Below are 26013 nucleotides of genomic sequence, written 5' to 3' on the forward strand. Positions count from 1 at the left end.
TGCTTGTTTGGTCCGACCCACAGTCCAAACCCCATAGATATTAAGTTTGATAGCAAAGAAAATGAAGAGAAGCAGCACATATTCACAATTGAGAAGCTGGAAGCAGTGAATCTTTGGCATTTTGATTTTGATTTAAAAAGTGACTTGAATGATTAAGTGATAATTTTAAATAGTTGCTTTATTCATGTTCTCTCAGTCTAGTAATTGAATTTAGCTCTAAGTTACTTAACAGCAAAGAGCAATGTAGAAAACATTCAATTAGTCATATAGCTAAACAATAACTCCATAATATATCTGGAAAGTCTTACATTTCAGTTATATGAACGTCAATCTTTGACAATTAGATATTCAACATTTAACAATTCAAATATTTTGTTTACAGTCCAAGGGATTTGAATTGTGTGTTAATAATGTTAAAACTGAAACGTTTTGAGTGTTATTTAATTATTGAAACAAAAGCACAGCCATTAACACACAATGCTATTTTTCCTTCAGTCAAAGTGGCATGTTTTAATTTGCAGCCAGTCAGCTGCTGTCGTAATATTTAAAATTCACATTTAGTTTACGTACATAAGAAAATAGTTCTCCTCAGTTGGTTCCCGCCATCGTTCCAACACCTGAGGCGTTCTCAATGACCTCGAGGATTACTGCGTGTGCTGTCCTACTCTGTGGGAACAATCACTGTTTTATAGCAGCTGCTTTTGAGAAAAAGAGGGACCGGAGCTGCTTTAGCAACTGTAACGTTGGTATCTTAGCCTGAAAACATTCAGAAAAGTACAATTAGTCGTATTGTGTAGTATATACACATTTCTAAAGTGTGGGTTTAGCTGTTCTGTCGTTTCTGGCGGTTTTATTTGTTTTTGACATTGACTACTTAGAGGCTCACCTCATGTCCTGCCTCATAATAATCTGGTGAGGTAATTGATGAATTAATAATAATAATAATAACACGTGAAATTCACAGATTGCCAACACATATTCTCATACGTTCTCAGTTATAACTCCTTGGTTCTTGTTTTTTGGCAGTTCTGTCAAATACTGCAGCAGCCAGCTAGCTCCCAGTCTCTGATAATATGAGCTATACATATACCTTCAGCCACAGGATCAATGCGTTGACAGCATGAAGACCTGGACTGCAATAGGCTAATATAATATAATAAAATGTTACTCCTAAAGAATTTTAACTTCATTCATTTCTGTGCCCCATCCTGGCCTTTGTTTAGTTTTTTTTTTTGTTTACTTGTGACCACTTATATCTGGGTACAGGTTGTGGCCAAATATATGAAAAGTCTAAAAAGAAAGTGAATTTTGTGTAACAGAAATACCGTATGTTTGTTCTACTTTCTTATCCTCTTAATCATCTCATGACTTTTGACCCACTGACTCTGTCTGTGTCTGTTTGTGTCTTCTGTAAGTTCACACATCCACAGGACCGATAGCTGTTACTGTCTACAAACTGTAGAGAGGATTACTGTAAGAGCCCCATCTCTCTCTCTCTCTCTCTCTCTCTCTGAATAACCACAGAGGTCATTGAGGGTAACAAAGGGTAAAAGGTGCCCCAATCAAAAATCACAGAATGACTGGTTAAACCTAGTATTTCAGTCTGTAAAATCTTGACTCCTTCTCTTCATGAGTTTTCTCATGTTTAAAATAGTCAGTCAATCAATGGATTAGTCTACTGACAGAAAATTAATCTGCAGCTCTATTGATAATCAATTAATCATTTAAGTAAAGGCTTAAGAAAATCATGAAGGGGATTCTTCATAATGTTGTAGACTAGCAGACTGACTGATAATGATAATTGTGGGTTACAGCCTTAAATTGATTCATCGTTTAGGTTTTTTTTTATTGGGTATTTGCTGCTTTTCTTTGTCTCATGGCAGTTAACTGAATCTCTTTGGGTTTTGGACTGTTGGCCTTGGGTTGTTGCACATTGAATTGTTTGCTGTATTTTGACTCTATATAGACCAAATGATTAATCAGTTAGTTGAGAAAATAAGCAGATCAATCAATTATGAACATATAAATAATCATTTGTCGCAGCCCTAAAATCTGTATCTCATTGATACAAGTAATAGTAATAGATCTCTTACATTCACTGAACCAGCTGAAGCAGTTTCATCTTTACATCCAAATGAGCATTAGTGTTTTCTTAAACTTGTTTTTGTCCTGAGGGATTCCCTAAACACATTATTAGATGATCTCACTGCTCTTTTTGAGTTCATTGGAGCACCCCGGGGGGGAAACAGACCTCAGGGTGGAAACATTCTGTACTTGTCAATACATACTGTAGCTTTTGTTAGGATGAACTGCGCCGATCTGTTTTTAAAAGTGAAAAAGGAAACTTTTCATGGTCTGTTTACAAAATGGATACATCTTTCATATGTCTCTTTGTAGCTTTGCCTATTTAAGGCTAATGTATTTGCAATTACTACTTGTGTCTGGAGTTTGAACCTTCACAGTTGAAAGCACTTAATTGTAAGTCGCTTTGGATAAAAGCGTCAGCTAAATGACATGTAAAGTAATGTAAGCTACACAGACTGCTTGTGCAGGGTCACTTTAAATAAAGTCTGTACAAGGAGGCTAAACAAGGTGGTGTGTGCGTATAAAAGCGTTGGTTTAAGTCCTAGATACACAGTGATATTATACTAATCATTCTTTGTCAGCTTGTGTAAGAGCCAATGAGCAGAACAATGGATTAGAGTGATATATTGGCGCCAGCAGGACTTGAACTTTACTTTGCCCAACTTCACTTAATGTGCTCTTTCCAAAATACACAGTTTAGAAATGTGACATCAACTACTAATTCACAGCATCTGCAACCACAGCAAGCAAGACAGCTTGTTGTTTATCAGTTCGCTTTTGGCCTTCAACAGCCCTGAGGACATTGGAAACATAACCCTCAAAGAGTCCGAAACACTCACTTGCACAAAGCAGCCTGCTGTACTAAGAGGATGCAGGGTGAGAGCTGACAAACACTGATCTGTATTTTTTTTTTACTTGCATGCTTTGGGCATTCCATGATGGCCCTACCAGGATACATTAACAAGAATGCCCCCATTTGCTATGCAGGCTAGAAGAATAGGCCACTTTGTCTCACAGTTAAGCTGCTAACGTGCTCTGTGGAACTTGCAGACAGCAACTGTGATGCTAATGTGAGCAGCTACATCAGAGCAACCTGTGGTCTTCTCCACCTCTGATGTATTGTCATGCTATCATCCAAACATGTAGCAAATTACCAACGGAACACAATCCTTGTGTCCTTAAATGATAAATGTTGTGTTAAAATTAGCATAAAAGCTTAGAAAAAAGGTCTTAACTGTGTGGTTTGCTGTTTTACACACTTATTAAGAACAGCTGTAATAATTAGAAAGCTAATAATAAATCACTAAATCTATTAAGCGATATTGGCAAATGCATTAAATGATAATACTGCACACTTCATATTTTTACACAAAGTATAATGCCATTTGTGTTAGATGAAAGACTACAAAATGTACATTTCTAACAATTGTCCTGTTGCATTAACTCACACATAAACCGAAATGAGATATCTCTGTGGCATCTTTGTATTCTCCTGATACGTACTGGTCACGAGCTACACCAATTATAATCCAAAAGAAATGTACATTTTGTACAAAGTTGAAGAGTACTTTGTTCTTTTCATGGCACCATAAACCCTTTGAAAAAGAAATAATTTTTTTAACCCTTTTAGGAAGTTATCTTACATACATTTCAAAGCAGTGTTTTTTCTCTTAAATATGCCATGGAATGAAGGCAGCGGGGGCTAATTATGAGCATTCTTCACTGAATTAGCGTTCGGTGTGTGGTAAGGCTGTGCTCGCCTTTGTCTTGATCCCTAAACTGATCCCTTACTTATTCCCCAGAAGGTCAGAGGCCACTTGGTTAATTAAGGGTCCAATCAGTCTTTAGATAAACTCATCTAAGCTTAATGTTTGCACTTTTTGAGGTCCAGCAGCTCTGCCTGGTACCCCTGAGCTTTGTGTGGACTCTGCTAATCTACCCACAGACACGGGAGAGTAGGTTAACCCAGCTCAACAGCGCCAAGCTGCAATGGCCTTTTCATTTGAGGACTTCAGTCAATGAAGAATGTCGGTAAGCTCTCGCCAAAGCAGGGAAATTACTCTAACTTGATGTATTGTACACAGGGTGAGGGATCGGGGGTGGGGGTGCCCTAAATCTCTCAAAGAACTGCAGATTATGGAGAGTAAGTAAGTAATAAGTAACTAATGTTTATGCTGTATGAGGAGGGCAATGTTTTCAATGGAGATACTGTATTTGTCCTTTGCTGCTGGCCCATGATGCCACACACATCCAGGGTGATGAAAGCGTGGCTGAGCAAGTAACCATGAAATCTCTGATGGTGTTGTGTGTATGGATTTAGATCAACAAAGATTACTCAATAGCCCGTAGTATATCAGTACTTTACTGACTGCAGTACTACACCTAGTGTGAGGTTATATGATTAAAACTTTGATGTATCTTCTAATTAAGTCTCCTCTTTTCTATCGAGGGGTCTAAACAACCGCTTAAGATCTACAACAACACACAGTCTGTATAGCAGCTATTTTATCTTTCTAAATGCAGTATTTCATAACACCAACAGCAAAGATAATGTACTTCCCATGGAAGCCATTATTAAGTGACTAGAACCTATTTGATGTTGTATAAAAGTCAGATTATTTGGCACCAAAGTATTTTAAATATGTTGATATGATCTTCAATCATCAAACATGATTACATATTAGTGCAGAGATTCCGTAAAGTGTCACTCTTATTTTGTTTTACTAGTATTAATGATTGCACAGCATTTAAAAACCAATGTACTGAAATAAAGATGGAAATTGACGAAACCAAAAGCTGAATTTGTGTCTTTCTTAGAGAAATGGAAAATCTAAAACACATGGAAAGGTAAATACATGCACACAAGAATATATGGTATACAGTATTTGTCCTCATGCCAAAATCTGCAAACATTTCCATCACCTTTGTAATGATGTAAAAACCAAATACTCCAAAAAAGTACAAACACAAAACTAAAATTCAAGCGACTCACTTGTGTTTCGTCATGATCAACTTAAAAATATCCCTAAAATCTTGTTTTGCGCAAATCTTTCCAAATCACAGTCACACACCAAGTTCTTTATGCAGGTAATCACTGAATTAAAGGAAAATGTAATAGAAAATAAGAATAGATAACACACAAATTCTGATACACATGTTCACTGCCACACAACACAGCCCAACACAAATTCTATCGATATTTCATAAAGATGAATAATTCTATGGAAACACATGCAGAGCACAAACAGCAAAACTTACCAAACTGCTTGTTAAAATGATCCCTCAAAACAAAACGGTCTCTACTCGTACAGAAAATCTTAACAGTCTCCTGTCCCTCGGACTGCCAGGGAATCAAAGCTATGAAAAGATGTGAATCTAGCTGAGCAAATAGGATTAAAGATGGCTAAATCCAAATGGCTGGAAGCACAGCATGCATTAAAGAGGAATTCTCTCAGGAAAGATAATCCCCATATACGCATTTTAACACACTTCACTCCTGTGCTTTTTTTTTTTTTTTTCTTTTACACACAGTCATAGTAAAACCCCAATTGCCTGACTGTCCACACACACAGTCAATAAAATCTATAAATACAGCGCTGCCTGGACCATTCAGACTGCAACCATGACACATGCAACTTCTAATTCCAGAGGTGGAAACTTTATATATACATATACTGTAATAACTTTGACATCCTGCTAAGCATACATGGTGCTTCCATATATCCCTCTTCTTCTCCCACCATCACAGACTAGAAGCACAGTTGTGTACCTTGAGCACCTCCATTGGCACCTGGGCAGCAGGCGGTAATGTGGTGGGGACGCTGACATTGATAGCGGGGGTCTGGGCCACCGTGGTTTGTGGGTACTGGGAGGCCTGTTGTCTCTGCTGCTCCCGCCTCTCCTGCTCCTGAAGCTGCTCCCGCATCAGCTGCTGCCGCAGCAGGATGCGTGATGTCATGGCCGAGGAGCTCAGTGGGGGCTTGGAGGAGCCGTGCTGCTCCACCGGGCCGCTGCAGACGGGAGAGAGATGCCAGATGAATGAGCACAGACAGATGTGAAGACATTGCGAGGGGGAAAGCAAAGACGGGATTGGAAAGGTGAGGTGAAGAGAGTCGAAGAAGACAGAGAGTGATAACAGAGAGAGGGTAGGGAGAGGCCAGACGAGGAAGGAGAGGTCAAGCAAAAGAGACGAGAGAGATTTAGAGATTAGAAAAGGTAGAAGAAGATGAAGGGAAAGCAGATGGAAGAAAAGGTTAATATAAGGATGACTGAAGGGGCAGAGATCAAAAGGAACATCTCAACTGTAGAGCTGCAACAATTAGTCAATTCATTGATTTGACAAGCTAATTAATCAGCAGTTGTTTCGATAATCTGTCTGTCAAACAATTGCACTGTTCCACCTTCTCAATTGTAGGATTTGTAGCCTTTCTTTGCCAATTATGAATGACATGAAATGTCTTTGGGTTTTGGACTGTTGGCTGGACAAAAAAAAGCAATTTGACAATGCGCTGGGTATTGGAAATTGAGATTTCTATGCTTTACTATCTTTTGACATTTCAGAAAGTAAAATAATTGTTAGTTGCAGCCCTGTTTTACTGCAATATATGTTTTAATTCCTTAGATAATAATACATAGATAGCATAAATACTACAAATTAAACCATTTCAGTGTCAAAGCGTCAATTAAAAAGCAATTTCAAACAGCTGAACTATCTGATCTGAGGATTTTGCAAAAAGCACCCAAGCTGCTCTCACAAAGCTTTTTAACTTTTAACAGAAAAGAGGAACAGGTTTCAAAAAAGGTTGCTTCAGTTTTCCCACTCTTAAATTTAGACGGCTACTCCCCAGACAGAGCCCTGCAGTCCTAAAATAGAGAGACTCTGCTGAAGCAGAAGTTGTCGGGATGAAGCCTTCATCGAGTGAGTGATCCTTTTGACAAAACTCAGTAAAACGTCTGGCCAATCCAGCTGTGCAGTAATCGCACTAATTAGCCAGTGGAGTCAAACCCAGCTTTGGTCTACAGCGTATTCAGTGGGCGTTGAGCCCTCAACATACCATAATTCTCCTCCAAGTACTGGATATAATCTCATTGTCTGATACCACACCCACTGAACCCTGCACAAGAACAAAAACATGCTAACAGTATAACATAAAACATTATCCACAGTCACTTAAAAGATTACACCCACTTTAACATAAACTCTCATTATTTCTGAAGACAATGCGGATGCAGATAAACTGATTATTGATCCTGGATAAATCAATCAACAAGTAGATTTAATGACTGAATTACAGTCGCTGAAAGTACTGCAGCAGTTTGGGTTCCTCAAACTTTGTAAAACTTTGTAAAACTTCACCCAGTACATAGAATTAGGTTTAGTGTTCATGCATAATTCCGTTGTCTGTGGGACTTTGGGCAATTGTGTTTCCTTTCACCCCCTACATTTCAAACTAAAGTCACTGGATCTAATGTTAAAACAGTTTCTGTTGTTCATTCCCACTGCCAGAGCTGAATCCTTTGCTTCTTTCTTTCTTTAATCTCTTTCACTGTTTGAGTGTTTGAATTTCAAGACAACAATTGTTTCATTTTCCTATTCATTTTCCGTCAGAATAAACTGAAGTTCTATAAAAATCTAAAATCTTAAAATACGGATGGCATTACCATAAAAAATATTTATATCAGCTTCATGATCTTTACCATATTACAAAGTACCAGTGTTTCCTCTATGTTGATTTTGTAGTGGCGGGCCACCATGGCAAAATTTCTGCCACCACGGTATCAGAAATAGGACTGTACAAAAAATGTAGTCGCGGTTACCTTTTAAATGATCCTGCCGAAATAATGCACCCCCCGTTGGCTGCCGCTCACATTGCAATTTAACAACACGTAGAACTATTCAGAGGTTATTGGGCCCATCCAGTTTAACTCCACATACTGTTGTGTTGATGCAGTTTATTGTCAAAACGTTCGCTTTCTTCCGAGTCGACTATTAAACGAACAGCTCCACCAAAAACGTCACCGCGGTGGGTCCGTTCTAATTGTAGACCTGCTGTAGATGTTAAGTGCCCTATAGTTCCTCAATCAATCACAACAGAAAATATGCCTCATTGTGTGTGAATAGAGGTGAATACATTTGTTTGTATGTCCGTTTCATACGTAAAACATTTGGCGGCGGGGCACGGGGGGGGGGGTTATGTTGTCCCGACAGACCTGCCCCCACTGCTAAAAAAAAATCCTAAAGGAAACACTGAGTACAGTTTTCAGATACTTATATTTACTTGAGTATTTCTATTCCATACTTTATACTTCTCCTCCACTACAATTCTGAGGCAAATAAAGTAGTTCTTACTGCACTACATTTATCTGATAGCTACTTTGCAGTTTCTGAAGTAATAAAAATGATGATATATTATTACAGCATAAATAGTAGGTATACCCAGCAGTATATAAAGTAGGTTAAATAGCCCCGCCGTTACAAGCTGCAACATTAAAGTGAAGCTTACACATGAATGCTTCAATAATTATATAAATCCAACAACATAATATGTACTGAGCAGGACATTTTACAGGTAAAATCTTATTTTGGTTCTTCAGAAACCTATGGATGACATCACAGAAACTATGTCTATGTTACATACAGTCTTTGGTTATGTCTACTGACAGTTAAACAAAAAAAAAAAGCTCTCTCTGGTGGACAAAATATGTAATGGTGACACTGTTTCTAAATGACTTCAAACTAATCTGTTTCTTTCTGTACTGGAAATTCTTGCTACCTATCAGCCGACATGTACATCAATATCCATATATATCTGTGATGAGATAATAACGGCCAATAAAATCAGCCAGGTTGATGTATCAGTCAGGCTGTACTTGACATCAATTAAATATAACTGTTACAATATCAACCCCATCAACGGTCTGAAGAGTTTAACTACACTTGAATGATTACAGGAAGTTAATCCCAACATGTTTCCAAATAGAGGATAGGGGTTTAAAGTAGAGATCTATTGAGAGTTATAGCACCTCATGATTTTTTTTTATACATTCCTGATTTTCAGATTGATGTGTGGTGTTTGTGTGTGTGACTGTGTGCATGAATGACCAGAAGCCTCTCTACAAAGCAAAGCTCCACCTCTCTCTCTCTCTCTCTCTCTCTCTCTCTCTCTCTCTCTCTCTCTCTCTCTCTCTCTCTCTCTCTCTCTCTCTCTCTCTCTCTCTCTCTCTCTCCTGTTTGGTGGCTTTTTGCCAAGCAGACCCCTGGCACACATAGAAAGCTCTTTTGTCCTTTTTAACTTTTTCACTCGTGTGTGTGTGTGTGCGCACACACCTCCTCTCATGTTTGTGTGTATCTCAAAAGAAAAAAAAAACAATGGCTGTACAGTGCTGAAGAGCCCCACCCACCCAACTCATGATTCCTCTGATTCCGCTCACTACGCTACTCTATCATACTCCATTATTAGCCAAACAATCCTTTGATGCAGGTTTTAATGACAGACAGAAAACAGGGAAATGAAGTAGCTTTGCATCCAGAGACAAGAGAAGGTAAGAGACAAAGGTCAGTGCGGCGACAGAGGTCTGATCAGAGTCGAAACACTGAGCTGTTAAAGGAAAAATAATGTGCAGATTAGAACAGACACACTGCACCACTAATACTACTGCTGGTAATAGACTGGAGCTAATAGCTCTGCCTAATGGACAATAATGGTATAACAACAACCTCATCTAAAAGCTATTTTACTCTTACAAACAACTCTTTATGTGAGTATCTATTCAAAACGGTGAGTGTTATTCATCAAAGTGACACAAAATCTTTATAGGTGCTCACTTCTTAATTATAAATCAATAACCAATTGCAATCAGGTCTATGCTTGTTTGACTAAACAACTAATTAGGATGGTGATTATTAACTCGAACCAGTTTAAGCCAAAACTATTTAACACAAGTAAAAATCTGCTGAAGCTATGATTGTTTACTTCCCACACATGTGCACACTGTCCTTCATGTGTACATATAGTGTTGTACATACACCAATAAACTCCAAAATCATGCCAGCATGCGGAGGCTCCATACTCACAAACAGTCAAATGAGCAGGGTCTGTACACTTGCACTCCTATGGCTTCCATATTTGTTTGTTTTTTTTCCTGAAGGTGCACCACCCGCCCTTGGAGAGCAATGAAAGTCATGCTGGTGGTGCAGCGCTGAAAGTGTGTCAGAGGGGGGAGGCTCCGGGACCCGGCCTGGAATCTCCAATCGCCACACAGAGTGCCAGGCAGAGGCCTAGCCCCGTCCAGTGCAACAGCAGAGCAGAGGAGAGGGCAAGCACCCATCCCACACTGCCCATCAACACGCTGCTTTAAAACGCCACAGATACTGTTTCACTTGGAGATGTTTGTTGTCACTGTTCAGTGGACAGGCCGGCCTGCAACTGACTTTTAGTCACTGCATGTACAGTATCTCCAAAATGTTCAACACTCCATGATGTAAAAACAGTGCTGTTGTCATCTTTGTGACTATGCATTTCTCAGATAATCTAATTCTAAAATAGTTTAAAGTCCAGGGGTCTCATTTATAAAACTGTGCGTAGGATCCTTACTATAAGTGTACGTACGCCCAAAAGCCCAAAATGGCGTACACCAAAAAAAAGTCAGATTTATAAAACCGTGTGTACGCACACCTGTAAGCAATGTTCCCTTTATAAATCAGAGATTACCTACAAATGTGCGTACATGGATCAGCCTCTTATCCCGCCCTCTACACGTCCATTTTTAACCATAAATAGTCAATGCAAAGCACCTCGTGAATGCTGATCAGTATATGAATGACACTGGCAGTTGTTACACCGAATCATGATGACTGGCGGAGAAAAAGCAAAAAACTTCTCAGACGTTCAGGGATTGCTGCAAATTCGAATTATAATTTCGGCCTGTTCTTGCACAGTGTAGGGAAACCTGATCTATAACTACATCTATCAATAATACGTCCAAAACGGCAGGCATTACGGCACTCAGGGACAGCTTCGATATACCAGACATATATAATAAGATTTAACAGAACTATATATTATATCCAAACAAGCCTTAGTGATAAAGTTGAAGATTATATATAATATTTATAAAAACAACACTTAGCTGTCTGACATTTCCCTCTGGAAACAGCCGGTTTCCCCCAGAGTGGCGAGGACCTGTAGCCTATTTGGACCGGGATGGCATGGTTCCGGTGCGTTGCCCTCTCTACTGGACCCAATTCAGTACATAGATCCAAGAGCTCAGCTTTAGGGAATCTAAATCGGCATATTAGCCAGTCATCGTCATGGTCCCTGAAGTCTTTTTTTCTCCTGATTCTTCCACTGGCGTAGTCCTCCTGCAGTGCCAGCAGTGCCATCATGCAGCATTACGCACGGGGGTCACCGCAGTATTTATATGTTTACAACAATTTGTGATTGTTAACACCTTGCCAACACAGCATCAACTAGTGGTATCCCCCACCCTGAGATACAATTTGAAGACGAAAGAAAGTCTAATAGGCAAACACACTTTTCGTCATGCAGGTTTTGTCACAAACAGTATTAAAGTTAGGACTGATAATGAGGACATTAAGTGTAAAGATTGCGTGAGAGCTTAACGGCTGTATTTTCAGACTTTGACATTGATGATATATGCACATATATACGCATGTTTTAAAGACAGATATTTAGTTATTTACACTATGTTCTGCAGTTATCTAATGCTAGGGTATTTGATGCTATCCTGTATTCCATGTAGTCAGGCCATCCCCTCCTCCTGCGCTCCGTAGCAGACAATGTGATGGCGAGACAGCGCCGATTAAACATTAAGAAAACACATTTTTATTTAAGATTTGAGTTGGAGGTGTTTATGGAACAATTATCACTCAGTACAAGCGCAAATAACACTGCTGGATTTAATCTTCATGGTAACGTGGATGACATGGATTGAAAAAATGTGCGTGAGGCATCAATACTTCAAAATATTACGAGTAATCGTTATTCCCATTTACTTTCCGCAGTCTGACTTCAGTTCACCACCTCACCATCTGCATTGCCAATTCCTATTTTGTCTCCAAAATGTACGTATGTATGGGTCAGAGTTTGCGTGGTGGACCGCACATTCTCCCGTCAAGTTTGTTTTTTTATAAATCACAACCTTTGCGTGGGAAGTGGCGTACGCACATTTTCAGTCCCGTTTTGTGTGTACGCCACGTTTATAAATGAGACCCCAGCTCCTATCAAAAATGGCTTTGGCTGGGCGCCCGGATAGCTCAGTTGGTAGAGCGGGCGTCCATATATAGAGGTTAGCACGGCCGGTATACTCGCCACAGCCGACCTGTCGTGCGCAAATGTGACGTCATGGGAGCGCTGTAACTGTTTATACACACGCATGGTGGTTGCGACACTAGTTGCAGTCTTCTCCTGAACAGAGGTGGCGCTAATGAGAAAAAGGCTACCGCCTTTGCTATTTCTACAGGCCAGAAGAAGAAAGAAGAAGAAGAAAAAGGTAAACAATGGCAGAACTGGCAGCATTGACGTCAATGTTTCGATTTGATTCGATGACCTAATTCGTCGGATCAAGCCTTTCATTCACCATAAAAGAAATCAACTTAACCCAGTAAGTTTACAAGAGAGACTTGCAGTCACTCTGAGAGTCCTGGCATCCGGTTTTCCGCTTTGTTGCGGTCCGCTGAAAAAAATAGGTTGCGCACTTAAAATCCTGGCACGCCAGCGTGATCTACGTCATTTTGACGTCACATTGACGCGTGCCAGGTCGGCTGCGGCAATGTAAAAAGGCCTTTACTCCTCGACGCAGCGGGCCCGGGTTCGCCTCCGACCTGCGGCCCTTTGCTGCATACCATTCCCCCCTCTCTCTCCCCTTTCATTTCTTCAGCTGTCCTGTCATTAAATGCCTAAAAATGCCCAAAAAATAATCTTTAAAAATGGCTTTAACTTACTGTTACTTCACTTTTGAGCCTGCCGGTGCAGAATGATGTTTGTACAATTTGATACTAAAAGGCTGTTTACACTCATCTGCTAAAGAGAGGAAGTTTCTATGTGCTCACCTTAAATCTGTGGATGTGTACGCACGAGCGTGATTTGTGACATCTCAACTAGTTTTTAGCCAAGTCCAGTATGCAACTTACACGTGTTATGTGAAACTTGAAACCTACAGTGCCCATACACTTTAGTGAAGTACTAGACATCTTGTGTCCAGGAGAGCTGCAACAATTAGTCGATTAGAAAATCAACAGAAAATCAATCAGCAAATATTTTGATAATTGATGAACTCATTTTTTTAAGCAAAAAGAGCTTTGAGCTTTGATTTGCTTGTTCCAGCTTCTCAAATGTGAGGATTGAGCGTGAGTAGCACAGGAACTACAGTATATACAATCACACACATGCTTACTTTTAGCATAATACATTGTGATATCAAACAAAGTATGCAAAGTATAAATATACCGGTATAAAAACAACTTGAACACCCTGTGTTCACACTGTCATTGATTAAAATATCTTCAAATTAAGTTGACAATCGTACCCCAAATAATATAAGAAACAACCACTGAAATCCAGACATAAAACATAATTCAAGTTCTTCAATTCTCCCACCAGGGGCTGCTCTTCCATCTCTTAGCTCAGTGAACTTCATCTGACATATAATTCTGTAATTGCATATGGTGAAAATAAAGTGTGAATACACAATGACTTAGGAAAATCACATAGCTATAAAGGGAGTGCAGTGCAAAAACATTGTGAAAAGACAAACTAGCGAGATCTCATGTTAGACTGTAGCCAAAAACACCCCTCCTTCAACAAGCTGCTTGTGATGATCCCGTCTCCTTTTGTTTGTCCCTACCAGACTGCAGGTGCCTCACAGAGTAGATCAGGCTCCTCCTGGCAGACTGCACAACCTCCCAGCTGGATCACAGCTCAGTGATTATGACCCTACATGACAGTACATTGATCCGCCCGCACTCCCCTGCTGATCACAACACCCCAGCGTTCTGCAGCTGGCATCACCCCCCAGGAGATGGTTCCTAGCAAGCAAATCGGTGATAATAGGAAGCATCTGTATGCAAGTGTTAAGTCTAGACCATTATGTTGGCTTTCCAACCAGGGGGAGGTGAGAGAGAGAGAGAGAGAGGCAGAGAGAAGAAAACAACTATACAAACTACTATGACAAGGTAAATAGTTAGTGTAAACTACTCCGATTTTACATAAGTAAGACTAGTTAAATATACAGTGTCTGCATAATACTATACGGTCATAAAAAACAGTCAAAATGAACATCAAACAAAACCATCACAGCATATTGTCAAAATATAAAACGTGCATCCTGCATTTGACAGGCCAAACCAATAATAAACCTTGTATCTAGAACCAAGACACTTTATCGTTTAATCAATTAGTTGACTGACAGAAAATGAATTGGCAACTATTTTAAATAAAATTAATTTATTAGATTTAAGTCATTTTCAAGCAAACATGCCAAACATTTGTCTGAAAGCAAATTGTGTGATTGTAAATTGAGTATATTTAGGTTTTTGAACATTTTTGGGACAAAACAAGACATTTGGCAGACGTCCCCTTAGGCTTTGGGAAATGGTAATGCACTTTTTTTTTACAAAATGTCCAACATTTTAAACAATTATTCAAGAAAATAATCTGCAGATTATTCAATAATGAAATGTTATGAAATAATGATATTGTAAATTGCAGCCATGCATATTTGCATAACACGCTGTTATAGTGCATAGTACTGTGCGGTACATATAATATCAAACACACATGGCCATATCTATATTTAGGTGTATTAACCAATAGGGTTTATTGTGAACTCAATTATATATCATACAGACAATTATATTATATCTGTATGCAGTGTAAAGGATATACAGTATCTGTAGATACACAGATATGCAATTGAGAGATTCACAATGAACACTGGTTAACCCATCTAAATGTGTGTGGCTTTCTGTTTGATATCATATGTACTGTTCAGTATATCACATTACACAAAGGCGTGTGATTCAAGTATGGCAGCAGTAAAGGATTACTTTTATAACTGATTAATCTGCCAAATAAATTCTTGAATAATAGTATAAAATGTCAGAAAATCAAAACCAACCAAAGGGGACATCTTTAAATGTCTTCTTTCCTCCCAAAAAGGGTTACAACATCGAAATACTTAAATATCAATATGTCCAACAGAATAAAATCAATTTGAGAAATTGTTAATTCCTCCTAGGGAAGCTAAACCTGCCCCTCTGGTAAACCAGCCAATTGCCACCTAAGTCTACAGTGACTAACAATGCTGCTTGTCCATAAACCTATAATTGGTAAGTACAGCTGCCAAGGAGGTTATGTTTTGGGTTCTTGTTTGTCTGTTTGTTGGTTTGTCTGTCAGCAGGATTACAGAAAAACTACTGGCCCAATTTTCAAGAATATTGTTGGAAGAGTGTAGCATTGGCTAAACAAGAACCCATTAAATTTTGGAGCGGATCCCAATCACAAGGCAGATACATTAATTCTTTTTAATTTAATTTCATGTGGTGTCGGAACATTCGGGAAAATTAGTTCCCGACTGGGAAAATTCACACTGCAATAACATTGTGAAATAGGGCATGCCTTGGCTGAGGTCTACACTCTCCGAGTGCTCTTCTAGCTTTACTATGTTGTCCAACCAGAACCTCCAGAACAATCACCTTTTCATAATACAATATCAAATAAATGTCAAATATAACATATAGTAGGTACTAGGGCTGGGCAATATATCGATATTATATTGATATCGTGATATGAGATTAGATAACGTCTTAGATTTTGGATATCCTAATATTGTAATAAGTGTAAGGGCATAAGTGTTGTCTTTTTCTGGTTTTACAAGCTGCATTAGAGTAAAGTGATGCAATGTTCTGAACTTACCGGACTGTTCTAACTTAAACCACATAGTCATTTCATCCGCATTACTGATGATTATTTATCACAAATCTCATTGTGTAAATAATTTGTGAAATCATCAAATGTCAACCCTACAATATCACTGCAATATTGACATCAAGGTATTTGGTCAAAAATATTGTGATATATAATTTTCTCTATGTCACCCAGCTCTAATAGGTACAAATTCTAAATGGTCTAAACACTATTTCCCTTCAAATTAACAACACTGCTAGTGAGATTCATAGCGTCAGACGCAAGAACAAAACAAAACAGGGCGAGCGGTTAGTGCATCCAAAGAGACTAGTGCAGTGCCCGTTTGGATTGTGCCTGTTTGGAAGGGGCCGAATCCTTGGTTCCCAGTTTTTATTTTTCATAACTTTATCTAACTATAAGCGTGTGTTACACCTTTTCTGTTTCGGGCTCCCAGACCATGGACGAGAAGCACAGAGGAGACATTCCCTCCAGGGCTGATGCTCTTTTTGGCAGTTTTAACAACAGATGAAGCCACCGTGTCGTTGTATTGTTCACTGTTAACTCACTTACATACTGGGCGTTCATCTAACGTGTTTGTGTACGATTAATTTCATCATTTGCATGTAGGGTTGACAGCAATCAGTTTCAGCAGATGACCACTGTTTGGCACGACATTGGTAGCCGGTGGACCACAATCAATAAGCCTTCTAGGGATGTAGCAACTCGATGTAGCAACTCCCCGCCCCCGCTGCTGTACTGCGCATGTGGGAGACACACACTCACAGAGTGTCCTTGATTTATAGTTAGTTAATCAGGTTCTTTCCAGGAAGTTCCAGGAACAGTATGGTAACTTGAACTTGCTGGGTCTTATTTCTGTAATTACATTCTGTGACCTTCATAATTCCCATTTCAACAGGACGGCCTGCTCCGACCTCCTCCCTCTGTGCTTCAACATGGAGAAAACAGAGCATTCAATGCTGGAGGATTTCATACACTTTCCTTTGGCAAGTGAAGTGAGTCCATAAGGTTTTCAGGTTCATGAAAATAAGGATGTTGTATAAACATAAAAAAAACTCATCCTGAAACTCTTAGAGGCTAATTAGGGCCTGAGCGCGAATTATTATTCCTCCTTTCCCGCACAATGAATCGCCTTTTTGGGGACCTTATCATACTCAAAAACTCACCAAACTTTGCACACGCATCAGGCCTGGTGAAAAATATTGATATTTTAAGGGTTTCGGGAATAGGCGCACAAAAATGGCTCGCTAGCAGCCCCTACAAAATTAAAAAAATTTAGCTCCTGCAGTACGTTTAACGTAGACTAACGAAGTGTGGTACACACATATAGCATGTCAAGACGTACAAAAAAGCTCATTGGAGCCATACCCTAAACCCAACAGGAGGTCCGCCATTTTTAATTGAAAGTTCGAAATTAGTGCGATTTTGGCCATTTCCACATGTCATACTTTAACAAACTCCTCCTAGAGATTTCATCTGATCGACTTCAAATTTGGTCTGTGCCATCTTAAGACGTTAAAGATGAAAAGTTATTAAAAGAATCGTAATAGCGCAAAACATGCGCAAGTTATAGAGGACCAACTTCCTGTAGGGGGCCATCGAAACAGGAAGTGGGTGTAACTTGAGTGTACATTGACCAATTGGCTTGAAACTTTTCAGGATTCATAAGATTCCAACCCTGACGACATCTACATGCTGATATTGACTCAAAGTGATAGTGCCCCCTAGTGGCAACAGGAAGTAGGCCTAAAAGTCAAGGTGCTATACTTTAACGATCTTCTCCTAGAGATTTCAACCGATCGACTTCAAATTCGTTTTGCGCCATCTCAAGACCTTTACGATGAAAAGTTATTAAAAGCTTGAGTTTTCGTCCAACGGTGTGGATGTGGCGGCCATTTTGAGCATTTATCGATGAACGAAGAAGTTGTTGTAACTTGAGTGTACGTTGTCCAATTTGGCTGAAATTTCTCACGATTGACAAGGGTCCAGGCCTGAGGACATCTATAAGCAAAAATTTACTTTTGGTCATAGCGCCCCCGGCTGGCAACAGAAAATCAGCGTTATATGACAAACATCATCTGATTTACATGAAACTTTACGAAACCCCTTTCATAACTTGTGAACCGTTTAAGGTAGAGCTTGTGTGAGCAAAGAGTTCCTTTTCAATTGGTGACCATTTGCCCTGCCCCATATGCTTAAGCCACACCCCTTTAATAACTAATGACCTGTTTGATGTAGACTATTGTGTGAGATATCATTGAACTCAGCACAAACTTCCTTTTTCATTGGTCATGGTTTGGCCCGGCCCCTATACTTTAGCCATGCCCCTTTCACAGCTAATGAACTGTATTACGTAGAGTCTTGTGTGAGATATGATTGAACTCAGCAGAGAGTTCCCTTTTCATGGTGACGATTTGCAGTGTCTGAGTGCCACGCAAATGCACGGCCGCAAGGAGCGGCGTCCGCCAGTAACCCCAACGCGCAAGGAGGCGCGATGGCCCGTCCAACGCTGCTTGCAGCTTTAATTTGTCCTTGATTTTCCTAGAATGCGACAATAACAGACAACCAACACATTCTCACATTGTAAAGGAACCCATTCATTGCTGCAAAAACATGACTCACAGCAACACACACACTTACCATAAAAAAAGAATTTAACTGTCATTTTTCCTGACCTGCATGCGAAATTTACCAAAGTGCATCTAAAAGGGTTTTATAGAGTTCTATATGAGTTGTGACCATCTCAAGGGTGAGGGGAAGAGTATATACCTTCACAGGGTGCGATATGCCAGGGGGGGATGCTTGGGATTTCCCCCTTTCTGGTCTACATATCCCTGCCACTGCTGAATTATTTTTTATCCAAACATAACATAACCATAACAAAATGTATCCCCCCCCCCCCTCAAAGTGATCAATGCTACTTCACCAAAAGACCATATATATATAAAAATAGATATATACCTAAAATATAAATATTTTAATTAGGGCTGTCAGCGTTAACGCGTTAATCGCGATGCGATTAAGGGCCGATGCGATGCGATTCATTTTTTTAATCGCATGCCGGCATTTATTAATTTATTTTACACTTCACTTCGCTTTACACTTCACTTCGCTTTTCGTCGTGCCTAACAGGCTACTATTTTGACCTTTTGCAGCACCGTTACTTATCATTAAGCTGCCACTTCCTCGTAACACATCCTGCTGCTGCAGGCAGGAGAAAGACAGCAGCAATGAAATCCTGAATGGCACGTTTTATTTTCCAAAACTCCCGGACAGCTCGTAGAAAAGTCGAAAGCCATATGCACATTGTGTAAAGGCGAATTAAAATATCACCGAAGCACGTCAAACTTGAGCTACCACCTACGGAGCTAAGCATAGTAGTACAGTTAACGTGATGCTACTCGCTAGCATGCTACCCACTCAGGCAAAGCACTATTTTGGAGAGAGTGCTACTTGCCGACCTGTGGATGAAACCAAATCCCAAAAAATTACTACAGCTCTTGCGAAACGGGTGGCAACTAACTGCAGACCTGCATTGTAGAGGACTCGGGTCTTAAAGACGTACTACGGTTGACCTGTCTCGTTGCCGTCGAGGAGGACAGTAGTTTTCACGGACACACAGCCTGTAAGACACGGAGAAAGCAGCCACACTGGAACTGCTGCAAGGTGCTGCAAACGCTGTCTCATTAACCGGTGATCACTGGACAGTGAGTAATCAACATTATTTAGGAGTTACTAAACACTATATTGACTCTAGTAAGGATAGGGATTTTTAGTTTTTTAGTTAGGTACTTGGAGGAATTGTGCAATAATGACAGATTCACACATTTTTCTTTTGTTTACAGTAAATAAATAATTACAAATCTTAAAATCAAGTTCATAAAGTAACTTTCTTTGCATTCATTTGATTACCAATCAAGATACACTGGTAAAAATTGCTTTCGATTGTTAATATGTACTTAAAAACTGTTCTGAAATGCAAAATAATAGAATTTTAATCATGTGATAAAATATGCGATTAATCGCGATTAACTATAGAACTTCAGCGATTATTCGCGATTAAAAAAAAATAAACGTTTGACAGCCCTAATTTTAATCTAAGTAAAGTAAACAGAGTGTCTTTGAGGTTCTGAGAGGTTCTTGAGAAAGCATTATTCAGATCAGACTCACTGATTTAAATAATAGTTACCTACAATATTTTGCATCAGGCAGGATGTGACCTGTGTAGGAAGTGGCATGTTATAGTGTTGTTGCAGTCCCTACTGGTCACCAACAGAGGCTGACAAAGATCACATATTGCTATTATTAATACTCATAAAGCAAAGCAAAATAAATCCGAAGTATTTGAAGATTTTCCAAGTGTAAGGCAGACATGTGCTTGAAAAAGCCACAGAAGAGATTGAGACACAGTCACGTGTTCATGCCTGCAGAACAAGTCAGTCAAAACGACTTTTACAGCAGCCACAACACCTGTCTTTGTCATTAAGCTCGCAGGTCCGTCTTAGATCACGGCATGGATGAAACCCTTCACCCTCAGGCATCATGTCTGGTATTCCCTACAGGAACAGGCTGTTACCAACACCAACTTGCATAACCCTCACACTCTGACTCAGCTTTCTGTCACGGGTTCATCTAAATGTAATTCTATTCTATTCTCAATTTCAGAAAAACAAATCTTGACACAAGTTTATAGCCAATCTACAACCTACTACAAAAGTACGATAACCATGTATTTGATATTTCAATATGTTCAGTATTTATATATATATATATATATATATATATATATATTTATATTATAAGTGATAAATCTGATGCCAAGCCATATTGAAATAAGAGTATTTAACCTCAATACTTTCTAAATACAGACCGACTTGCATCTGTAGCAACCTGTCAAGTATTGAAAGTTGTCATTGAATGTTTGATCACATTATCAGTCTTCTTTGTCTATTCTTTCAAATATCTCCTGATGTAAATACAAATCTTGAAATCTCTGAATATTTTAGGCAGAGCTCATGCACGAATACAGCATTAAACAATATTAAACTTCAAAAGTCTGGCTTGTATGAAATGAAAAAAAGTTATTGTAGAAAGTTTACATTCAGTATTCAGTCTATTCTTAATGCTGATGCAAAAAACTCTGTCATCCGTTCAATACCTGAGATCATATCTGGATTGATATGAAACTTTTGAAGAATATCCAGCTTCTGTCACAATTTGTCCCATGCATTAGAAAGCATGAGACTTTCAGCCACAATCTGACTTTGCATGCCAAGTAAGCCTTCAAATAACAATCCCCCAAATCTGAGTTTTAAATATAACACATACACAGCTAAATTTATTCAGCTTATTTACACTGCATAGAAGACTAGTTTCACCAGCTGTCTCACGTCTATGTTTGGCACAAAAAGTCTGGCACATCGTCTGCAGCAGTCTGAGCGCTCTGTCAAGCTGACAAGGAGATAGCAAGGAAACAAATATATATTCGAAAACGACAATTTCTCACACTTCATATTTTAAATTTAGAAACAGTGGGGTTAGCCATGACAATACATCATACACATCAATAATCAATCAAACTAATTATGTCCATTTTGCGCAACAAGTCTCATAACGCAGTCATCGTGACTATTATTATGCTGGATCATCCTCATGTGATGGGAAGAGGAAGTAGGATACCTTCAATCGAAACAACTTTTCAGACAACTTCACATATTCCAAAGGAAATGGCATGACATGAAATAAACTGTGGTTATTCACTTATACTGAGACTGCCACTGCTGCTCTACCAGCAACAGCACAACACAGCTCAGATTCAGTCCTTATATGTGTAACAGTATAATGACATTTCACTAATGAAGAAATTAGTTTAAAAAATGCAGAACTGGGTTAAAGGTTAGGGCTGTGCATGATGACAGTTATTTTTCTCCCCAAACTGGTGTTTTGGCTGAATTAAGAGAAAAGGAGATAAACTCCAATGTCCAGAGGGGGAAAGAAATAACAGGAGTCTACCAAACATCTGTAATAAGAGCTCTGTCTAAACACAGTGGTGTACTGTCCTCTGTATGTCTCACCCTGACAATGAAGCCATGTATTACTACTGCTGAACAACATAACGGAGACGTGTAGACACAAAATACAGATAATGAGACATCCATTCTGTTAATAGATGTATTGTCGTCGTCGTTGTCATCATCATAGGGGCAAAGTGGTGAGTTTCACAACTTCCCAGTTGGATCACAGCTAAAAAAGTGTTTCATAATGTATTCAAAATCACACAAAATAGGGAGTCATGTTTTTCGTCATAACTAAAAATAAACCTGGTTTTGTTTGTTTTGTTAGCCAATAACTCAAAATATCCTGTTATATATCTATATTAAGCACACCTTTTTTTAAACTGAGGTCAAAATGCTTCCATTAAATGATGACATTATTGCAGGTCTCTGTCAGAAGAGCACTGAATGAGTTCATACTCTCTTTTCCTTAAAGGAATAGTTTGACATTTTTGGAAATACTACTTGCCGAGAGTTAGATAAAAAGATTGATACCACTCATGTCTGTCCATTAAATACGAAACTACAGCTGTTTAGCTTAGCTTAGTATAAATACTGGAAACAGAGGGAAACAGCTAGCCTCCTTCTGACACCTCCTAAAGCTAATTAATTAACATATTAGATCTTGTTGGTTTAATTCGTACAAAAACTGAAGTGTAAAAAATTACAAGTGCTAGTTTTTATTAGAGACTTGTCATCACTGTGAGGTGCTGGAAGGCTGATTTTGTTACCTTTTGTACATAGCCAGAATAGCTGTTTCCCCGTTTCCAGTCTTTATGCTAAGCTAAGCTAATTGTCGCCTAGATCCAGCTTCAGATTCAACTGACAGACACAGGAGTGGTATCAATCTTCTTGTCTAACTCTCTGGAATAAGCGTATTATCTAAAATGTTAAACTGTTCCTTCAATCAATTCCTAAGATCCATGGACCGATTGGTAAGTTATTTGACTGCACAAATAGCCTCTGAATATGACATCAAACAGACACATCAGACTTACTTTGTAGTACTTCCAGAAAAAGGATGAAAGGTCAAATCAGACCACATAGACCTGACTCAGCTCAATGCTGTTTGGAGAGGCCTGAAAACAGCTTTCTGATACGTTTGTGTTTCAGTGTTCATGTCCTGAGACACTATAGGAGCTATTAATGTTTGCAAAATTTTTTCTATGAACGTGGTTTGTTTTGTCAGGATTTAGATCACTTTCTCCAAAGATAACATGCAGAATTAATTTGTCAGCTCTTGATTTAAATACACAGGCCAACACTTGATTCAAAAGCAGATTTTGTGTCTGTACACTACTAATTAGAACCAGCTTATACAAGGGTCTAGGCCTGAGAACATCTATAAGCCTATATCATCTGTAAACATTTTGCAGTGTATGACAAGCATCACCACAAGAAGCTTCTGTATCATTTTCACTGTAGATGGATTTTAGGCATTGGACCACAACGTACTTAACTAAAACAGGAACACAATATAATATTGACTAATCAAACCAGCCATCGTTATCCTGCAGACTGCATTTTCCATGCATATTGTCACGCAGAGATATTCAGCCTATAAAATATGTTTAAGGAGAATCCAAACACCAACCCACCCACCAGCTTTAGCAGCACATCAACCATCAAAAATGGCTGAGCAGCATCTCATCTAAGTGACCTGTCTGCTCCTCTATAAGCTAATATTTGAAGTTGATGTTGACAAGACAACACCCAAGTGTTGCATAACTTGACGCCAGCAGGATAACCATAAGGAGACTGTATGGGAGGCAAGTTGGATCCTGTCCGGAGCTCAGCTCCGGGACAAGCTCAAATATCCTCAGTGGAGAACCCTCCTGAAACATGCATGGACCCCGGACAACAACTCCGAAAGTCTGCAGCCTAATTATCACCTAAACACCAAAACCGCTCCAGCATGGGAAATAACTGTCTACAGCTAAAGAACTGACCTGTTTTTCAAGGGTTGGCTCTTCAATTCGTAATACGTTTTAGGTTCCTCTTTGAACTCCTCTCCAACCTCGAAGTCGGGAACTATTCCCGATTCAGACTGCATACTTGCAGATGTCAACTTTTGGAAACGTTAAACCCCTAAAAGAAACCCAGACGGACGATATTCTGTGCCGCCGTACTTCGCTCAGTACCAGCCGCTGTCAACGAAAGCCACCTCTGTCCACGACCCGGAGCTCTGTAGTCCCCCACAGCAGCTAGCATAGCGATACTAACACGCTGCACGCGACGAACGAAATACGAGTACCAGGATGCACCTCGGCTGTCAATGTCAGCATGGTTTTCATTGGCTACAATGTTTACCGTCTATGTCTACAACATCTGAGGAGGATTTTACACAGCCCTTGTTTGCTCGCGCAGTGAAACTTGAGTGTTACGTTTTTAATATCCTTCAATAATTGTTAATCAACGTGAACAGCTGGTTATCGTTGCAGTTTATTTTGAGTAAATGCAAACACTGATTTTGAGTTAACTTGTAACTCAAAATCAGTGTTTGCATTTACTAGCTGCGACCTGCAGCAGTGAGTATGCTTTATTACCTTTTAGAGATAACCTTACATAGCACCTGACTGTACTACATCAATAAATATTACCTATATCTTTTTAAAATATTATTAGACTGAAAACTTCTGAAAACAATTTGAATCAAGGTGAATTATTCACGATTATGTGCAAATTTCACACAAATGCAGGGAAAGCAGTTATTGTTGCACGAGAGGACAAAATCAATAAATGTTCAATTATTATTATTATTATTATCATCATGATGTTCAAGGGATCAAACTCCCTGTATATGTAAAAACCGCTATACGCGCTGAGAGTATTCTCAGCCACTGGTTGTGTAAAGTTCAATCATAAAAATTGATTTTCTTTAGAATATATAGCTGTTTTACTTAATCATCTGGCAGGTCGCTTCACCGCTTCATCTACTTTGTGATTCAAAAAGACAAAAGTCCACTTTTGCACCAAAACGACACAAAATCATGCAATCATTGCATTGTTGATCATGTATAGCCTAGGCTACATCTTGCATTTCTTCTCTCATCCTCTTAGCAGTTCAATCATACAGGTATTGCACCCAAATCAAAACAAACCTGGAGACTCTGTCGACTCTCATGTGTCACTCCGTTTCCTGTGCAGACAGACTGACCTGACTTTGCTGCTCTTCTCTTCATCGGCCACTCACTCTTCTCTCTGCTCACCAAGTTTGGTCCTCTCGGTGCACTCCTATCTACCACATGGTGGCAGTATATAGCTTGAGAAGCGCAGTGTTGTAGGCTCACTGGGAGGGAACTTTCTATTACAAAATGGAAATCCAAGTTCAATATTTGCATTCGCCTTACTCTGCTGAACTGGTTTGAGTCTGCATTTCACTAATGCAAATATATCATGCAAATGTGCTTCTGCTGGAAAGCACAGACTTAAAAAATAAAGCCTTTACATGGCATGATGATAATTGAAGGCAGACATAACTTGAATAGGAGACAGAATTTGCCAGCATTTACAAGACATTTTCTCAGAGACATATGAAAAGCAGACTAAGTTACAGTCAGAACATAGGAGAGACATGATGCAGGACCTGCAGGGCTTCACACTCAGTCAAAGAGGAGAGAAAGAGCCAGACACACAATAGACTAGACAACCCAATTTATTCTGGGTGTTGCTGTGGGGTGAATAGTGGCGCTTATTACCCAGGGCCTCCAGCTGAGGGAGGCCCCCACAGTTTGAAGACTACAATACCCTTTGTAATTCCTCAAGTGGATATAGTGTATAAATATATGATACTTCAGTTCAACATTTTCTGTCTTTGATGCGTGATTTGGTTGAAACCTTTAAGAATATCCTGGCTCTCCTGTACAACCCCGATAGAATGGACTCTTTTGGCTCAGTGTTTGTGTTATTGTCTAACTGTTGGGTTATACCCA

General features: G+C 39.3%; 1 protein-coding gene across 3 annotated transcripts in view; it reads right to left on the minus strand.

The window, feature by feature from the left end:
• The window catches only part of LOC116062091 (microphthalmia-associated transcription factor), a 36560-nt gene extending 12240 nt beyond the window's left edge, over nt 1-24320 (minus strand). The window contains exons 1-2 of one of the 3 annotated variants that reach the window (XM_031316616.2): nt 24031-24320; nt 5855-6095 (exon numbers count right to left, since the gene is read on the minus strand). In XM_031316616.2, the coding sequence (XP_031172476.1) occupies nt 5855-6095; nt 24031-24134 (345 nt within the window). In that variant the 5' untranslated portion in view covers nt 24135-24320. Of the gene's footprint in view, nt 1-5854; nt 6096-10159; nt 10358-24030 lie in introns of those variants that run through there. The other 2 variants (XM_031316614.2, XM_031316615.2) reach the window with 2 other exon arrangements.
• Nucleotides 24321-26013: the final 1693 nt, after the last annotated feature.

The sequence above is a fragment of the Sander lucioperca genome, chromosome 12, assembly GCF_008315115.2.
Source record: "Sander lucioperca isolate FBNREF2018 chromosome 12, SLUC_FBN_1.2, whole genome shotgun sequence".
Lineage (NCBI taxonomy): Eukaryota > Metazoa > Chordata > Actinopteri > Perciformes > Percidae > Sander > Sander lucioperca.